At 41.7% G+C, this 14,155-nt stretch overlaps 1 protein-coding gene across 1 annotated transcript; it reads right to left on the bottom strand.

Annotated features, from left to right (window-relative positions):
• Positions 1-1,631: 1,631 nt before the first annotated feature.
• Positions 1,632-10,794, bottom strand: LOC147897098 (low affinity inorganic phosphate transporter 1-like). Its single transcript, XM_087381214.1, has 2 exons — positions 9,333-10,794; positions 1,632-1,732 (listed from the first exon to the last, which is right to left on the bottom strand). Exons 1-2 carry the CDS (start codon positions 10,777-10,779, stop codon positions 1,632-1,634), a joined length of 1,548 nt encoding a protein of 515 aa, XP_087237340.1. The 5' UTR covers positions 10,780-10,794.
• Between the last annotated feature and the right edge of the window lie 3,361 nt (positions 10,795-14,155).

Raw genomic sequence — 14,155 nt, 5'->3', positions numbered from 1 at the left:
TCAAACTTGGACATGAATATATGAGCTTCAAAGGCTTGATGTACATGCTCTCATTTTTTTATTCTCTATGAGCTCAAACATGTATGAAAATTTAAAAAATTTTGTCATTGGAAAAAACTAATTTTTAAGGCCTAAAAAAAAAAAAAAACCTCTCTGTAAAAACGTCGCTATAATATTTTGTCTCAGTGTCGCTATATAGTGACTTTTAAAAGTCGCTATATAGCGACTTTTAATAACGTCGCTATATAGCGACTTTTGGCAAAAGTCGCTATATAGCGGCGATTTACGAAACCTGATTTTTATATCGACGATTAACGCTAGCCAGGCGCTAATCATCGGTATGTAAACGTCGCAATAGGATGCGTGTGTAGTAGTGAGACGAGCTTTAAACTTGTCAAAAGAACCATCATCTTAGTTTTGGTTTTATAAACCCACTTACATTTGATAGCAGTGCAACCAGGAGGTAGTTCAATAAGAACCCATTTACCTTTACAGATCAAAGAATCATATTCACCTTCCATTGCCTCTTGCCATTGACTCTTTTGTGCAGAAGAGATAGCTTCTGTATAAGTAGTAGGGTCTTCATGAGAAACCATTGCATGATCAATGATTTCAAAGTCATCAACACAATCATGAGTAGAACCATGTTCAAAATCAATAGGCAGATCAACATAAATATCAACACTATCATCAAAGGCATGTGTATGTTCAGGATCCAAATCAAAATTGTCAACACATTGCTCTACAGATGGAGTAGCAGTGATGCCATCACATGAACGAGTAGTAATGACATCAGAAGTGGAATCAGTATCAAATAGAAAAGGAAAGGCAGAAAGTAAGGACTCAGTGTCCTCTACATCCTCGGTAGACCATGCCCCTCCCATTAACTACTCATTGAATATGGCATCACGATTGATTATCACCTTCTTAGAAATAGAATTTATATATGGGCTAAGATTTCACCTCGTCTTTCATATACCAATTAAGACATTGGCTAACACAACAAGACAAAGCACCCATAGATGCACACACAGACATGTTTTCTGAACTAAATAAAAAACTTACGGGCGCATCTATTTGCACGTCCATTTTTGCATCTGGAGACTTGTGTCTATCAAAATGTCTATATATCAGACACATGCGCGTATAAACGTGCACTTAGATGCTTAAATAGATGCGCTTATAAATGCGTTTATAGATGCAAACATAAACGCTTGTCGAACAGACAGATGCATAAATAGATGCATTTATAAACGCACTGATAGACGTGCTTTATTTATTTATTTTTAATTTACAGAATGCTGTGTATGTTGTGTATGCTATATAGTTACAAGAATCCCATATCCACATTGTGTAATTCAATTCTTACAGCCAACTGCATTTTAATTACAATTCCAAATAAAACATTACAACTCCAAAACGCAATAAAATTGAAAGCTCAAAAAGTGCTTGTATATACATATAGCACAAAGCTAAGCCACGTCATGTGGCTTCAAGTACAAAAAATAAGGAAGATAAGCCACGTCATGTGGCTTCAAGTACAAAAAATAGGAGGAGTGTATATACAAGAGGCATGAAGCCAAGCCAGTGGCTTTAAGTACAAAAAAGAGTAGCTAGCACTACTTCTATGACTAATCTATGTTCTCCATGTCCTCGCTCCCTTCCACACTCCCTTCTACGCTCCCCTCTGTGCCTCCTTCCTCGTCTTCCTCATCGTCTTGTGCACGGGGCTATAAACAAGGGACAACATATATCAATGTATGAAAATTCAAATTTTTACTTATAATTTTGGCATTATTTAATTACTTTCAAATACTTGGGGGGCCGCTCCAGTAGCCCGGGTATACTGCTCCTCAGTAATCAACCCGTCATCATAGAAGTTTCTCCATGTATCTCCTCTGCGATGGTGGCGGTGGTAGGCTGTCTTCACAAGAGTAGGGTATCTGCCCACGATCTCAAGCTGCATGATGACACACTTTGCGGAGGGATTAGTACAAAGAAACAACCTCCTAATAAACTATATAAGCAATGTAATTTGAGATCAATACTTACAAATTGGGCCTCCCATGATTCAACACCCCCTGCTCCAAAATGCGTGCTTCCATATTCCTCCATCTGGATCCTCCGTGCCTCCACGTGCTACAGACTAGATCCTGACGGCATGGGGGAAGGGGCATAAGATGGTATGGGGGAAGGGGCATAAGACGGCTATGTGGACTCCGCTGGGGTGATCTCAGGTGGTGTGGGGTGGTTTGGAGTCTATAGTGCCGACTCCTGGGGAGTGTTTAGAGTACCCGTCATATACCCGTATAACTCCGCACGAGTAGGAGGGTGCCCTAAAAGGTTATATAAGTCCTTCCAAATAGATTCCCGGGGATCAGGTGAGCTGGAAGCGCTTCCTGGCCACATGTTGAACTGGAAAAAAGGAAAAAAATCTATTATTGATGAGCTGAGAAGAAAGGGGAAGGAAAGAGAGGCTTACTGTCGGATCACATCTATAGACGCGTCTGACTAGTGCATCTATAGATGCGTCTGATAGAGCGTTTAACAAAGCATCTAACAGAGCGTCTAACAAAGCATCTGTTTGTGTCTAGACGTGTGTTTAGATGCCCCTGTAGATGCACTTTTAGACACGCTCTGAGATGCGCCTATACACGTGCTCCGACAGATGAGATTTCTAAAAAGTAGAAAAGGACATTGCGCTCGACACACAAACGTGACACTGATACCCATATTATGCGCTTCTTGGATATGAGAAAGTACAAATATAAAGAGAGCAAAAACTTCCAAACAAGATCAACTGCAAAAGGACTTACTTGGATAGAGGTATGAAAGGTTCTTCTTCTTTTTCAAAGTTGCTTCTCCTCCTTGTTCTTCCTCCTCTCCTTTAAGCTTAGAAGTAAGTGTGGGTGCCTTCCTCTGAAGTGTAAGCTTGGAAGTAAGTATAGGAGCCTTCCTCTTAAGCATCGAAACTGTGGATCTGCTAATAAGGAAGGAAGCAAGCCGCGTGAAGTATAAGTAATGTGAAGAAAAGCAAAGCGAGCGCGCCGCGTCTATAATCGTGTCTAATGGCGCGTCTATAGGTGCGTCTAATTACACAGAGTAGACACACCTTTAGATGTGCCTTTAAATGCGACTGTAGACGCGCTTTTAGATGTGCCTTTAGATGCACCACAGAGTTTAAATTAAACATTTGAAGAAAGCAAATTTGGTGGGTTGTTTGTTTGTAGGATGTCTTCATCTTCAACAAGTAGCTCCAGTGAGGATGAAACCCTCTGTATCCACCATCGCGAAATGTGGTTGGAGCAAAAAATCAAATGTTTGTGTGATCGATGTCGAGGAAACATGTATCGTGCATGCAAGATTACACTCAATCATATCTCAAAGTATGGAGAATGGGACGTGACCATAAACAAGGTAAGGGTTTGTAAGTTAAGGTTGATTGAGATACCTATGGGTGTTCATATGTTTGAGTTATGATCCCGTTTTAATTTGATATAGGATGCAGTGCCACACCTGCATATGTTGCCCTATGGTTGCTGTGAGGAGGCGAAGCATCGGCGATATGAGGTGGGATCTTCATGAGGGACCGTTACGGATGCATGGAGTGATGGTGATAGTAGCCCTCCGCCATTACCTCATGAAGCCGTGGAGGAGGAGGTGTTTGATGATATGGTGCGGGATTTATATGTCCATCAAGGGAGGCATGTCTAAATGCGCATCTAGTCTGTTTGTAGACACAGGCAGCCGCGTCTATAGACGCGCTATTACACGTGAAAATATACATGCTGATTAAATGCGTCTATAGACGCGCTCCGACAGTAATCCTTCCCCTTTGTTCTCAGCTCATCAGTAATAGATTTTTTTTCTTTTTTTCAGTTCATCATGTGGCCAGGAAGCGCTTCCAACTCACCTGATCCCCGGGAGTCTATTTTTAGGGACTTATATAACCTTTCAGGGCACCCTCCTACTCCTGCGGAGTTATACGAGTATATGATGGGTACCCTAAAAACCCCCTAGGAGTCGGCACTATAGACTCCAAACCACCCCACACCAGCTGAGATCACCCCAGCAGAGTCAGCATAGCCCTGCTGGCTACACAGCATAGGCCCATCTCCCATGGCGTCTTATGCCCCTTCCCCCATGCCATCTTATGCCCCTTCTGCCATTCCATCTTATGCCCCTTCCCCCATGCCATGAGGAGGTCCTGTCTCGCAGAGCCATCGACGTACTCTTGTGCAGTCAAGACTCGGTTCTCCAACTACGACTGGTCAGCGTAGTCCTGTGCAGTCTCCAGCTACGAGTGGCCAGCGTATGAGCTTGACACGACACGGTAGCAGGCGTAGTAGCAGGGAGAGTGGTGGGGGATGCATGGCACAGTGCTTTGGGAGGGGTGGCAGTGGGGACGATGATGATTCAGATGATTTAGACATGCCTCCGGGTGATGGTATAATATTCTATGACATCACTCAGACAGGAGGCATCTTAATGGATGCGTGAGGGAAGGACATCATGGCCTTCATGCGCTCTGTAATTGGTAACAATTATAGAGATTGCTTTATCCACTTCAAAGACCAACCAAAGAGGTTGGCTGATGAGACCTTGCTGTTGTTCACTCTAGGTATCCTAATGCCCCCAATCGCCAGTTCACATATAAATGGGCCAAGTCAAAGATTGTTACGATACTTGGCAATAAAAGATCTAAGCTTAAGAGGCAGGCACTAGCAGAGCTTGCCAAGATCAAGGGAGGTCAACCACCAAGGGACCCACCCCACGCCACTCACAAGCGTGAGTGGAAGAAAGCAATGAAGTCAGCGAGGGAGGACCCCAGTCTGCATCACGTGGAGGCACGAAGGATCCAGATGGAGGAATATGGAAGCGTGCATTTTGGAGTAGGGGGTGTTCAATCATGGGAGGCCCAATTTGTAAGTATCGATCTCAAATTATATTGCTTATGTAGTTTATTAGGAGGTTGTTTCTTTGTACTAATCCCTCTACAAATTGTGTCGTCTTGCAGCTTGAGATCGTGGGCAGATACCCTACTCCTATGGAGACAGCCTACCGCCGCCACCATCACAGAGGAGATACAAGTGCCTCTTGTATATACACTCCTCTTATTTTTTGTACTTGAAGCCACATGACGTGGCTTAGCTTCCTTATTTTTTGTACTTGAAGACACATGACGTGGCTTAGCTTCATGCTATATGTATATGTACATACACTGACTTTTTGAGCTTTCAATTTTATTGGGTTTTGGACTTGTAATGTTTTATTTGGAATTGTAATTAAAATGTGGTTGGCTGTAATAATTGAATTAGCCAATGTGGAAATGGGATTCTTGTAACTATATAGCATACACAACATACACAACATTCTATAAATTAAAGAAAATATATTATAAAGTGCGTCTATCAGTGCGTTTATAAACACATCTATATACGCATCTGTCTGTCGACAAGCATCTATTTTTGCATCTACAAACGCGTTTATAAGACCATCTATTTTGGCGTTTATATGTGTGTCTATACACGTGTGTGTGTCCTATATAGACACGCTATTAGAATGGGTCTTTAGATGCATAAATAGATGTGCAAATAGACACACCCGTAATTTTTTTATTTAGTTCAGCAAACGCATTTGTGTGCACATCTATGGGTGCTTTGTCTTGTTCTATTTCATCCAGGTCGTTTGGATCTAAGATGGTGGTATGTGGTCCAAGTTGCTCCTCAAAACAAACATATTTTTGAAGATAGGGATGTGGATACGGAGATGCCAGCAAAAGATCCAAATAATGATGTTGATGGATCCAGGGAAGAGGATCTAAAGATGATGATATGGGCCACGAAGAAGGTGACAATAATGATTGTAATGGAGGAAGGTGGAGATCATGACTTTTGGGAAGAAGAGAGAGAACTAGAGGCCGGTGAACTAGAGGATCAAGTCTTAGGTAGACATACAATAAGGGATGATGATGTAGGTGATCAATTATATGTAAACCTTTAGATAGACATATTTGGTGTGCAAGACTTGGCTCAAGATAAAGCTGTCAATGTAAATGCTACTAATTCATAGTTTTGACATCGATGAGACTTCACATGTATAATTTGGCCCTCACATTTTTATCATTACATTTTGTACATTAATTTGTATGTTAATTACGTAAACTTTCATTATATGAGTGTTTTGATCTCAACTTTGGTGTACATAATCTTATATTTTTTATCTTTCAAATGACCAAACTTGTGGTGCAAAATTATTTTGGGACCCTTGGAAATGACGTTCGGTAAAAACACCGATATGGAAAAACGTACTTAGCATCGGCGAAAGTGTCAGTGCAAGGGTTGATGTTAGATGGTATGGTAGTCAATATAAATGTCGGTATAGGGTTCAGTATATACTGACATATTTCTCGACAACCATACCCATGGCTATTTTGACGTCCACACTGACACCTTCCTTGCCCACCAACCATACCGACGATCTTTGTGCCTTTGCTCGTGAAGCATTGAAAGACAACGTCGAAAAGAGGCCCATGTCTTGTAGTGCATTGCTATGTTATGATGGCTTCAAAAATCAAATTGTACGTACAAACACATAGAACAAGCGCAACACAATTTCTTTAAAAAGAAAATTAAAATATACGCACACCTGCTAACATGAACTCCTGACACTACAAGCAATAGTGTGGATCGTACAAGCGATCGAGATGCATGCAAAATGTAGGTAAGCCTAAATGGGTCAAAGAAACCATATCGAAGGAGGATACGCTATAAAAGAAGAAATAGGAAAACATATAACAACAACCACAATTCATAGAACGAAGATGATCTAGATCAGCGATTGTGTGATCATACATATGGTTGGGAATGTCGTCATCGAGATGAATTCAATTAGCTGAAGTGAGCTATCATCTGGACAATAAGCGGCTCTATTGACATCTATATATAATAAATATGAATATATCATACTAGACCAAAGCACGGTGAATCCAACCGACTGAAGCGAGCCATCACTCGGCTTTGATCATGATCCTACCTAATAGAACGTCATTGAGAGCGATAAGAATCCAACCGGCCAAAGTGAGTCATCATCTAGTACTAAGTGATAGACATCATACACACACATAAGCAAGAAAACATAGACAAAACACATATTCCTCTCTCGCTTTCCCTCTCTCTTTCTCTCTCTCTCTCTCTCTCTCTCTCTCTCTCTCTCTCTCTCTCTCTTTCCCTCTCTCAGCTAGGGCGAGGTGACTCCAGCCGGCCAAAAAGAGACATCGCCCGGCCCCAACTAAAAGAAAAAAGGGCTAGAAGCTCACAAGAAGGAAGTGGAAAACTATAGGAAATTGAGGGCAGTCGGCAAAAATCGTCAAAAATGACGGGATCCTGAGCTTTTATAGACCGCGACTTAATATGCCAATCAGTATGATGCTACACCAACCGGTGTATTCTAGCTAATGCACGTGTGCCACGTGCCTTGACTGAATACACTGCTCGATGCAACCATACACCAATCATTGTATTCTAGCTAATGCATGCATGCCACATGATATGATATGAGATACTACGCAGTATTTTCTCATAACATGTCGTACGACCATATGATACTGCATGATAAGTGTCCCCACCTTGTAGTGCCATTTAGTACTACGTAGTGTTATACCACACCACACAATATTGCTATATAATAGTACATGATGTGTTACATCGTGCTGTATTTTCTAAGTCAACCGGTACGCTTTGACCAATTTTAAAATGCTTTTTTTGTGTTCTGAACATCCAAAAACTTTTTAAAATATGAAAAAACATTCGTTTCTTTAAAAAACATACTTGAAAAATCCTAGCCTATCGTCAGAGTGAGCTGCCATCGCCTGTTGCTCTTTCTTTGAGTGTTGTACTAGCATTGGAGCCAACCTAAAGAATTTTTTATAGAACCAGCTGTTGAGATGGATTTTCCTTCCAAGCACACTAATGCTTGATATCCGCCTCATAGGAGTTCAAGATCTCTTGTGCGTCGACCCTGGGGCTCCACATATCCATCCCTAACACGTTTGCCATATCCAAGATTCTTACTTCTCTTTAGCATTTCCGCAGTGAATGACAAGTTGCTCGATTGTATAAGGTCCTTGCAACTGTAGAGTGACTTGTCTCTTGGTAGCTTGTTTACCTTTGTAGAATGCGGACGAGGCCATGGCTATGATGGAAATGGGGAGAAGGACGAAGACATGGGATATCAGATAACCCAGTTTTCTCAGTCAAGCATCTAATGTGACTCCTTCGATGGAACCCACTGGTTGTATCCCTCATATTATTGCCAATAGTGGTGAGTTTAATATAATGGGTCCCACTTTGCATTCAATTAAACCTCTATGCACTATCCGCTGTTATTAGACTCAGTGGGACATTGTGGTAAGGCTTAACTTGACTCGACCCAATATTGATTAGCTCAGGAATCACTTTGCCTTTCACGTTAGCCAATTCAACAATACCATTATGATGAACTTTCACCAACTATTATGTTTGTTATGAACTTAAAAAACACTTTGTCTTTAAAAGTTGATAAAATTTACTAACATTAAAAAAAATAAAGTAATGATTAAATGCAAAGTTTTTATTTTTTAATCGCTTCAATAATGGAACAAAAAAGACATTGTGTAACAACTTTATCAAGCTCTATGGCCAAGATGATTCAAAACAAGAATAAAAATACAAAGGCCAGGTTAAAGGAAATCAAAGAAATTCAAAAAGTGGAGAAGTCTTAGATGTGCAGCAATCAAGATTGTAGTTGGAGGCAATGAAAATACGAAAGAGAATGAAAAAATATGAAGAACAACTGAAAAGTTACAAGCATTTAATGGATATCAAAAGGTAGAAATTAGTGATCTTGAAAGTAAAATTTAAGACGAATAATATATCTTCAATAATTTAGAGAGTTTAAAATTATAAAAGATGAATGGGAAATACTAATAACCCTCAAATATAAGCTCTTTATAAATAATAAATGTCAATTAAGTTTAACAATATAAACATTTCTTAATATGTAATTGCTCAATTATGCATTCATCCAATGTTTTCAATTATGCAATCATCCAATGTTTTCAAATTATGCATTCATCCAATGTTTTCAATTATGAATTCATCCAATGTTTTCAAATTGAAATTATGCATAAACCGAAAGACGCTTAGGAAGAAATTTAGCAAAAACCAGAGCAATGACTTGGCAAAGCGAGAGCAGATTTTGATGGACCTACTTCACAGCGATTGATCTTCATCGTCCAGTGGCATAGTGGCTGCCCCAGTCCTCCTCCATGACTCCATCCTCGGCTCCTCAGCCCCATGATCGCCCCATCGGCTCCGGAATCAGAATTGTCAACAAGAACCCCAAAGCGCTGGTTCCCGCCAGCATCACCAACGTCCTCCCGACCCCCATCCCAGGCCTGTAGCCGGGATCATCTAGCCTCGGATCGGGATCCTCCGCCGTGAATTGGAAGCTAAACGCTCCCAGCACCGCTCCCAGCTTGCCCACCGCGGCTGACAACCCGTGGCGCGTAGTGCGGAACCTGGCTGGAAAGATCTCTGCCGGCACGATGAAGGTCGTCGTGTTGGGCCCGAAGTTGCAGAAGAAAAACGTAAAAGCGTATAGGACGACGAATCCCACGTGGTTGTTGTTCCTCCAATGGTTATATGGAATGCCAAGAGCCAACAAGAAGGCACGCATGAAGAAGAAACCTTGGAGTTGGATCGGTTTCCGGCCGATGCGGTCGATCAACAACACGGTACACCAATAGCCCAGAATGATGGAGCACAGTGCGATCAGCGCCTGCGCTCTTGACACTCTGTAAACTTCTTCGATGGTACTCATGCTAGATGCCGCTGGCAACCAATTAACAGCAGTCAACACGTCTTTCTCGAAGAGGTTGAGAGTGTACCAGGGGAGCCCTGCTAGAAACCACGTTGTCGATGTCCCTAACAGATGAAGTCCGTGCTTCTTGAGAAATTCTTGAGAGATGAAGGCATAGCTGGACTCTCCATGCATTATTTTGGATGTGGCAACAGCATCCGATTCAGCGTCGAATTGCGTTTGCAGAACGCGGCCCATGTCATTGGCCGCTTGCTTGGTGTTGCCTGCGACCAAGGCTGTGTAGCGGGCAGTCTCCGGCATCCTCATGCGCCAGTAATATGTGAAACCTGCGGGCACGCAACCGAAAAGGAAGACAATCCTCCAGATGTAGTCCGCAAGGGGTGGGGTGGAAGCTAGATGGTCGACCTGGAAGGCAGGTCGAGGGTATTCAGCGCGCAAGGCAGACGAGATCATGGTAGCTACAGCGGCGCTAACAAGGATACCGAAGCCTTGGTTGGCGAAGACAGCAGCGACGAAAGCTCCGCCGGTGGAGGTGTTGGCATACTCGGACATGATAGTGGCAGAGATGGGGTAATCACCACCGATACCGAAGCCGAGCCAGAATCGAAAGAAGCAAAGGGTGGCGATAACAGCGTGGGGATGGGAGCCGAAGGAAAGGGAGGAAGCGATAGAGCTGAATGTCATGAGGAGGGCAGTGAGTCCATAGACTTTCTTTCTGCCCATTTTGTCGCCGGGCCAACCAAAGAAAAGCTGCCCGACGAAGGCTCCAACCAGGGCGACGCCATTGACAGCCGAGTTGATGGCAGGGGGAAGAGTTCCCGGCACCCCCGAGCCCTCCTTGTAGAAGTAAATCCTTCCCAACAGCTTGCTCACGGTGGATATGCAGATGAGATCGTAGGCGTCCGTGAAGAAGGCCATCCCTTGCGTCTACGCTTTGTTCAAGGCTGCTAGCACCTCCAACTGCTTCTTGGGCGCCATGGTTCTAGGAAAGCTCACGCACTTCTTCGGTCTGTCACAATTTTCGCTTCACAATCACAGCCCGGCAACATAAATGATATAAAATACAAACGACATAAAAAACGTTCCCGACAAAAATGTGTCGAACGAGGATACACACGACGTCAAAAGCGTTTTAGACAAAATGTGTGCAACGAGGCGTTTCAGACATAATGTGCACAAGCGAGCTCGAGACGGACAAGAGAGCTTCCTCGAACGCAAATTCCTCAACAAATTTTGAAGGCAGGAGCTGGCAGGCAGTCAGTACGTATTCGAGATGTTAAAACTTCGAAAGATTCCCAGAACTTCCGGATTCACATCAGACACCTCCTTGTCCAAGTGGTCCTCAAACGATACCTGCTCCTTTTACGTAGTTTCACTTAAATATTTATTTTCTTGATTGCGAGTGATGTAGTGCGCCTTCCGTTTTTGTTTTTGGCCAACATCCTTTAGGTTATCTTTAATTTTTGACTTCGTTGTCAAAGGTTGTCTTTCTACTACGCTAGCTTGTTTAATGTCTCTTTTTCTTACAAACCGTTGTATTTTGCACCAATGGAAGTTAAATACGGGCTAAGATTTCACCATATACCGGTTAAGACATTGGATAATTTAGTGTAAAAGCACTAAATTATTTTGAGATCGTCTTTATTTTGATTGGTTGGAAATAACTCTTTCCATAGCACTTGCCCTAACTTTTCTTATGCCCTTTTTGATAATAGTTAGCCTTCATTTTTTTTCCTTATGCTCTTTACTATTTTCTTTCCGTAATCTTTCTAATAAATGGTATGCAAAATCCTCCAAATGGTGACCCGAATAGTGCATATTACATGACAGATTCTAATGGGTGAACTTTATATCTTCCAAATGAGATATATAGGTCCCCTCAATTAAAAATAATTATTAATAAGCACAGGGGGAGGGGTGGAAAGGCACGGGGATGGGGAAAGAGGAGAGTGATGATTAAGGGCATGCTCTATTTATGAGAGGAGTGGCACCTTTACAAGGGTAGAAATTTAAAACTCTTATAGTCTACTTCTTTTATAAAGTCTTTATGTAGCCCAGTGGTATGACCATGTGGGTGGCTACTTAATGTTTTGAGTTCAAGTTCCCCTATTGCATGAGATTTTAAAGTTGTTCCCCTATTGCATGAGATTTTAAAGTTATCCCCATAACCTTAGCTTAATTGGGATACTCCACATTTTTAGCTAAGAAATCAATTAAATTTCTCAACTAAGAAGTATTGGTCTTTTCAATTACCAGTGCCTACCTCTTAAGCGAAGATCTTTTATTACCAAGTATCATAACAATCTTTGACTTGGCCCATTTATCTGTGAACTGACGATTGGGGGGGTTAGGGTACCTAGAGCGAACAACAGCGAGGGTCTCATCAGCCAACCTCTTTGGCTGGTCTTTGTAGTGGATAAAGCAATCTCTGTAATTGTTAGCAATTACAGAGCGTATGAAGGCCATGATGTCCTTCCCCCGTGCATCCATTAAGATGCCTCCTGTCTGAGTGATGTCATAGAATATCGTACCATCACCCAGAGGCACATCTAAATCATCTGAATCATCATCGTCCCCATTGTTAGAGCTATATATAGCTTGCCCTAACTTGACCTACGTCTCACCTTTATATATGTAACTAGTGATCAATATGAATCAGTCTTTGGGAGTCTATTTGGTGTGTCTATCATCTCTTCTTCTTCTTCTCTCTCAACATGGTATCAGAGCTACAAAGGTTTTGCTATTGTATGCTCGCTGTAATGATGAAAGACAGGAAGTATTAGTTGTTGATTTGATTACACAGCGCTTTCAGTATCTCATCGCTTATTTTCTCTTGTCGATTTTGACATGTCTAACTTGATGTAATTTTTTGGAGGTCTTCTGGTGCGAATTTGAGAAATTTATCAATGGCAAATGGATCGTAGATCAATTTGCAGAAGAGATAGCTTCTGTATAAGTAATAGGGTCTTCATGAGTGACCATTGCATGCTCAATGATTTCAAAGTCATCAACACAATCATGAGTAGAACCATGTTCAAAATGTTGAGAGAGAAGAAGAAGAAGAGATGATAGACACGCCAAATAAACTCCCAAAGACTGATTCATATTGATCACTAGTTACATATATATAGGTGAGACCTAGGTCAAGTTAGGGCAAGCTATATATAGCTCTAACATGTTGAGAGAGAAGAAGAAGAAGAGATGATAGACACACCAAATAGACTCCCAAAGACTGATTCATATTGATCACTAGTTACATAAATGTAGGTGAGACCTAGGTCAGGTTAGGGCAAGCTATATATAGCTCTAACACCCCCACTCAAACAAAGGTCTCTAGCTACAGATGAAAAAACCCCTGGGGAGCACAAGGAAAAAACCCGAGCTCCTATATACAAGTATACAAGTTGATCATTTGTACAATTATTTACAAGTATATAATGCAGATGTGCATGTATATACAAAAGGTCACCCATAGGTGTGTTAATCTTGGAAGAGAGAAGCTACAAGAACTCCAAGTTTGTTGAGAGAGAAGAAGAAGAAGAGATGATAGACACACCAAAGAGACTCCCAAAGACTGATTCATATTGATCATGACTAGTTACATATATATAGGTGAGACCTAGGTCAAGTTAGGGCAAGCTATATATAGCTCTAACACCCCCACTCAAACAAAGGTCTCTAGCTACAGATGAAAAAACCCTTGGGGAGCACAAGGGAAAAACCCGAGCTCCTATATACAAGTATACAAGTTGATCATTTGTACAATTATTTACAAGTATGTAATGCAAATGTACATGTATATACAAAAGGTCACCCATAGGTGTGTTAATCTTGGAAGAGAGAAGCTGCAAGAACTCCAAGTTGTGATCGTAGCATTGTGAAGCATGCCTCACAAAGTCCTTTGGTGAGAATATCTGCAATCATCTGAGAAGTGGGACAATGTTCAATCATTATCATCCCTTTCTTCACTTCACGTCTGACATAATGGTAATGAACAACAATATGCTTGGATTTGTTATGCTGAACATAGTCTTTAGCTAGACTTATGGCACTTTGATTATCACATTTGAGAGGAGTACTGGATGATGGAGGATGACCAATATCTTCAAGCAATTGTCGTAGCCAAACCAATTTTTGAGTTGCTAGAGAAGCCGCTACATACTCAGATTCTGTGGTAGAAATAGCAACACAACGTTGCTTCTTACTTGCCCAAGAGACCAAGCAACCATTACCACTTGTAGGCCGCATAGAGAAGTGAGAGCTTGCCCAATCTGCATCTGTATATCCCAAAAGA

This window comes from Dipteris shenzhenensis, chromosome 11, assembly GCF_047967505.1.
Source record: "Dipteris shenzhenensis isolate YYH24624 ecotype China chromosome 11, Dip_SZ_1.0, whole genome shotgun sequence".
Taxonomy (NCBI): domain Eukaryota; kingdom Viridiplantae; phylum Streptophyta; class Polypodiopsida; order Gleicheniales; family Dipteridaceae; genus Dipteris; species Dipteris shenzhenensis.
The sequence above is the reverse complement of the archived record's forward strand: the minus strand, read 5'-3'. Positions and strand labels throughout refer to the sequence as shown.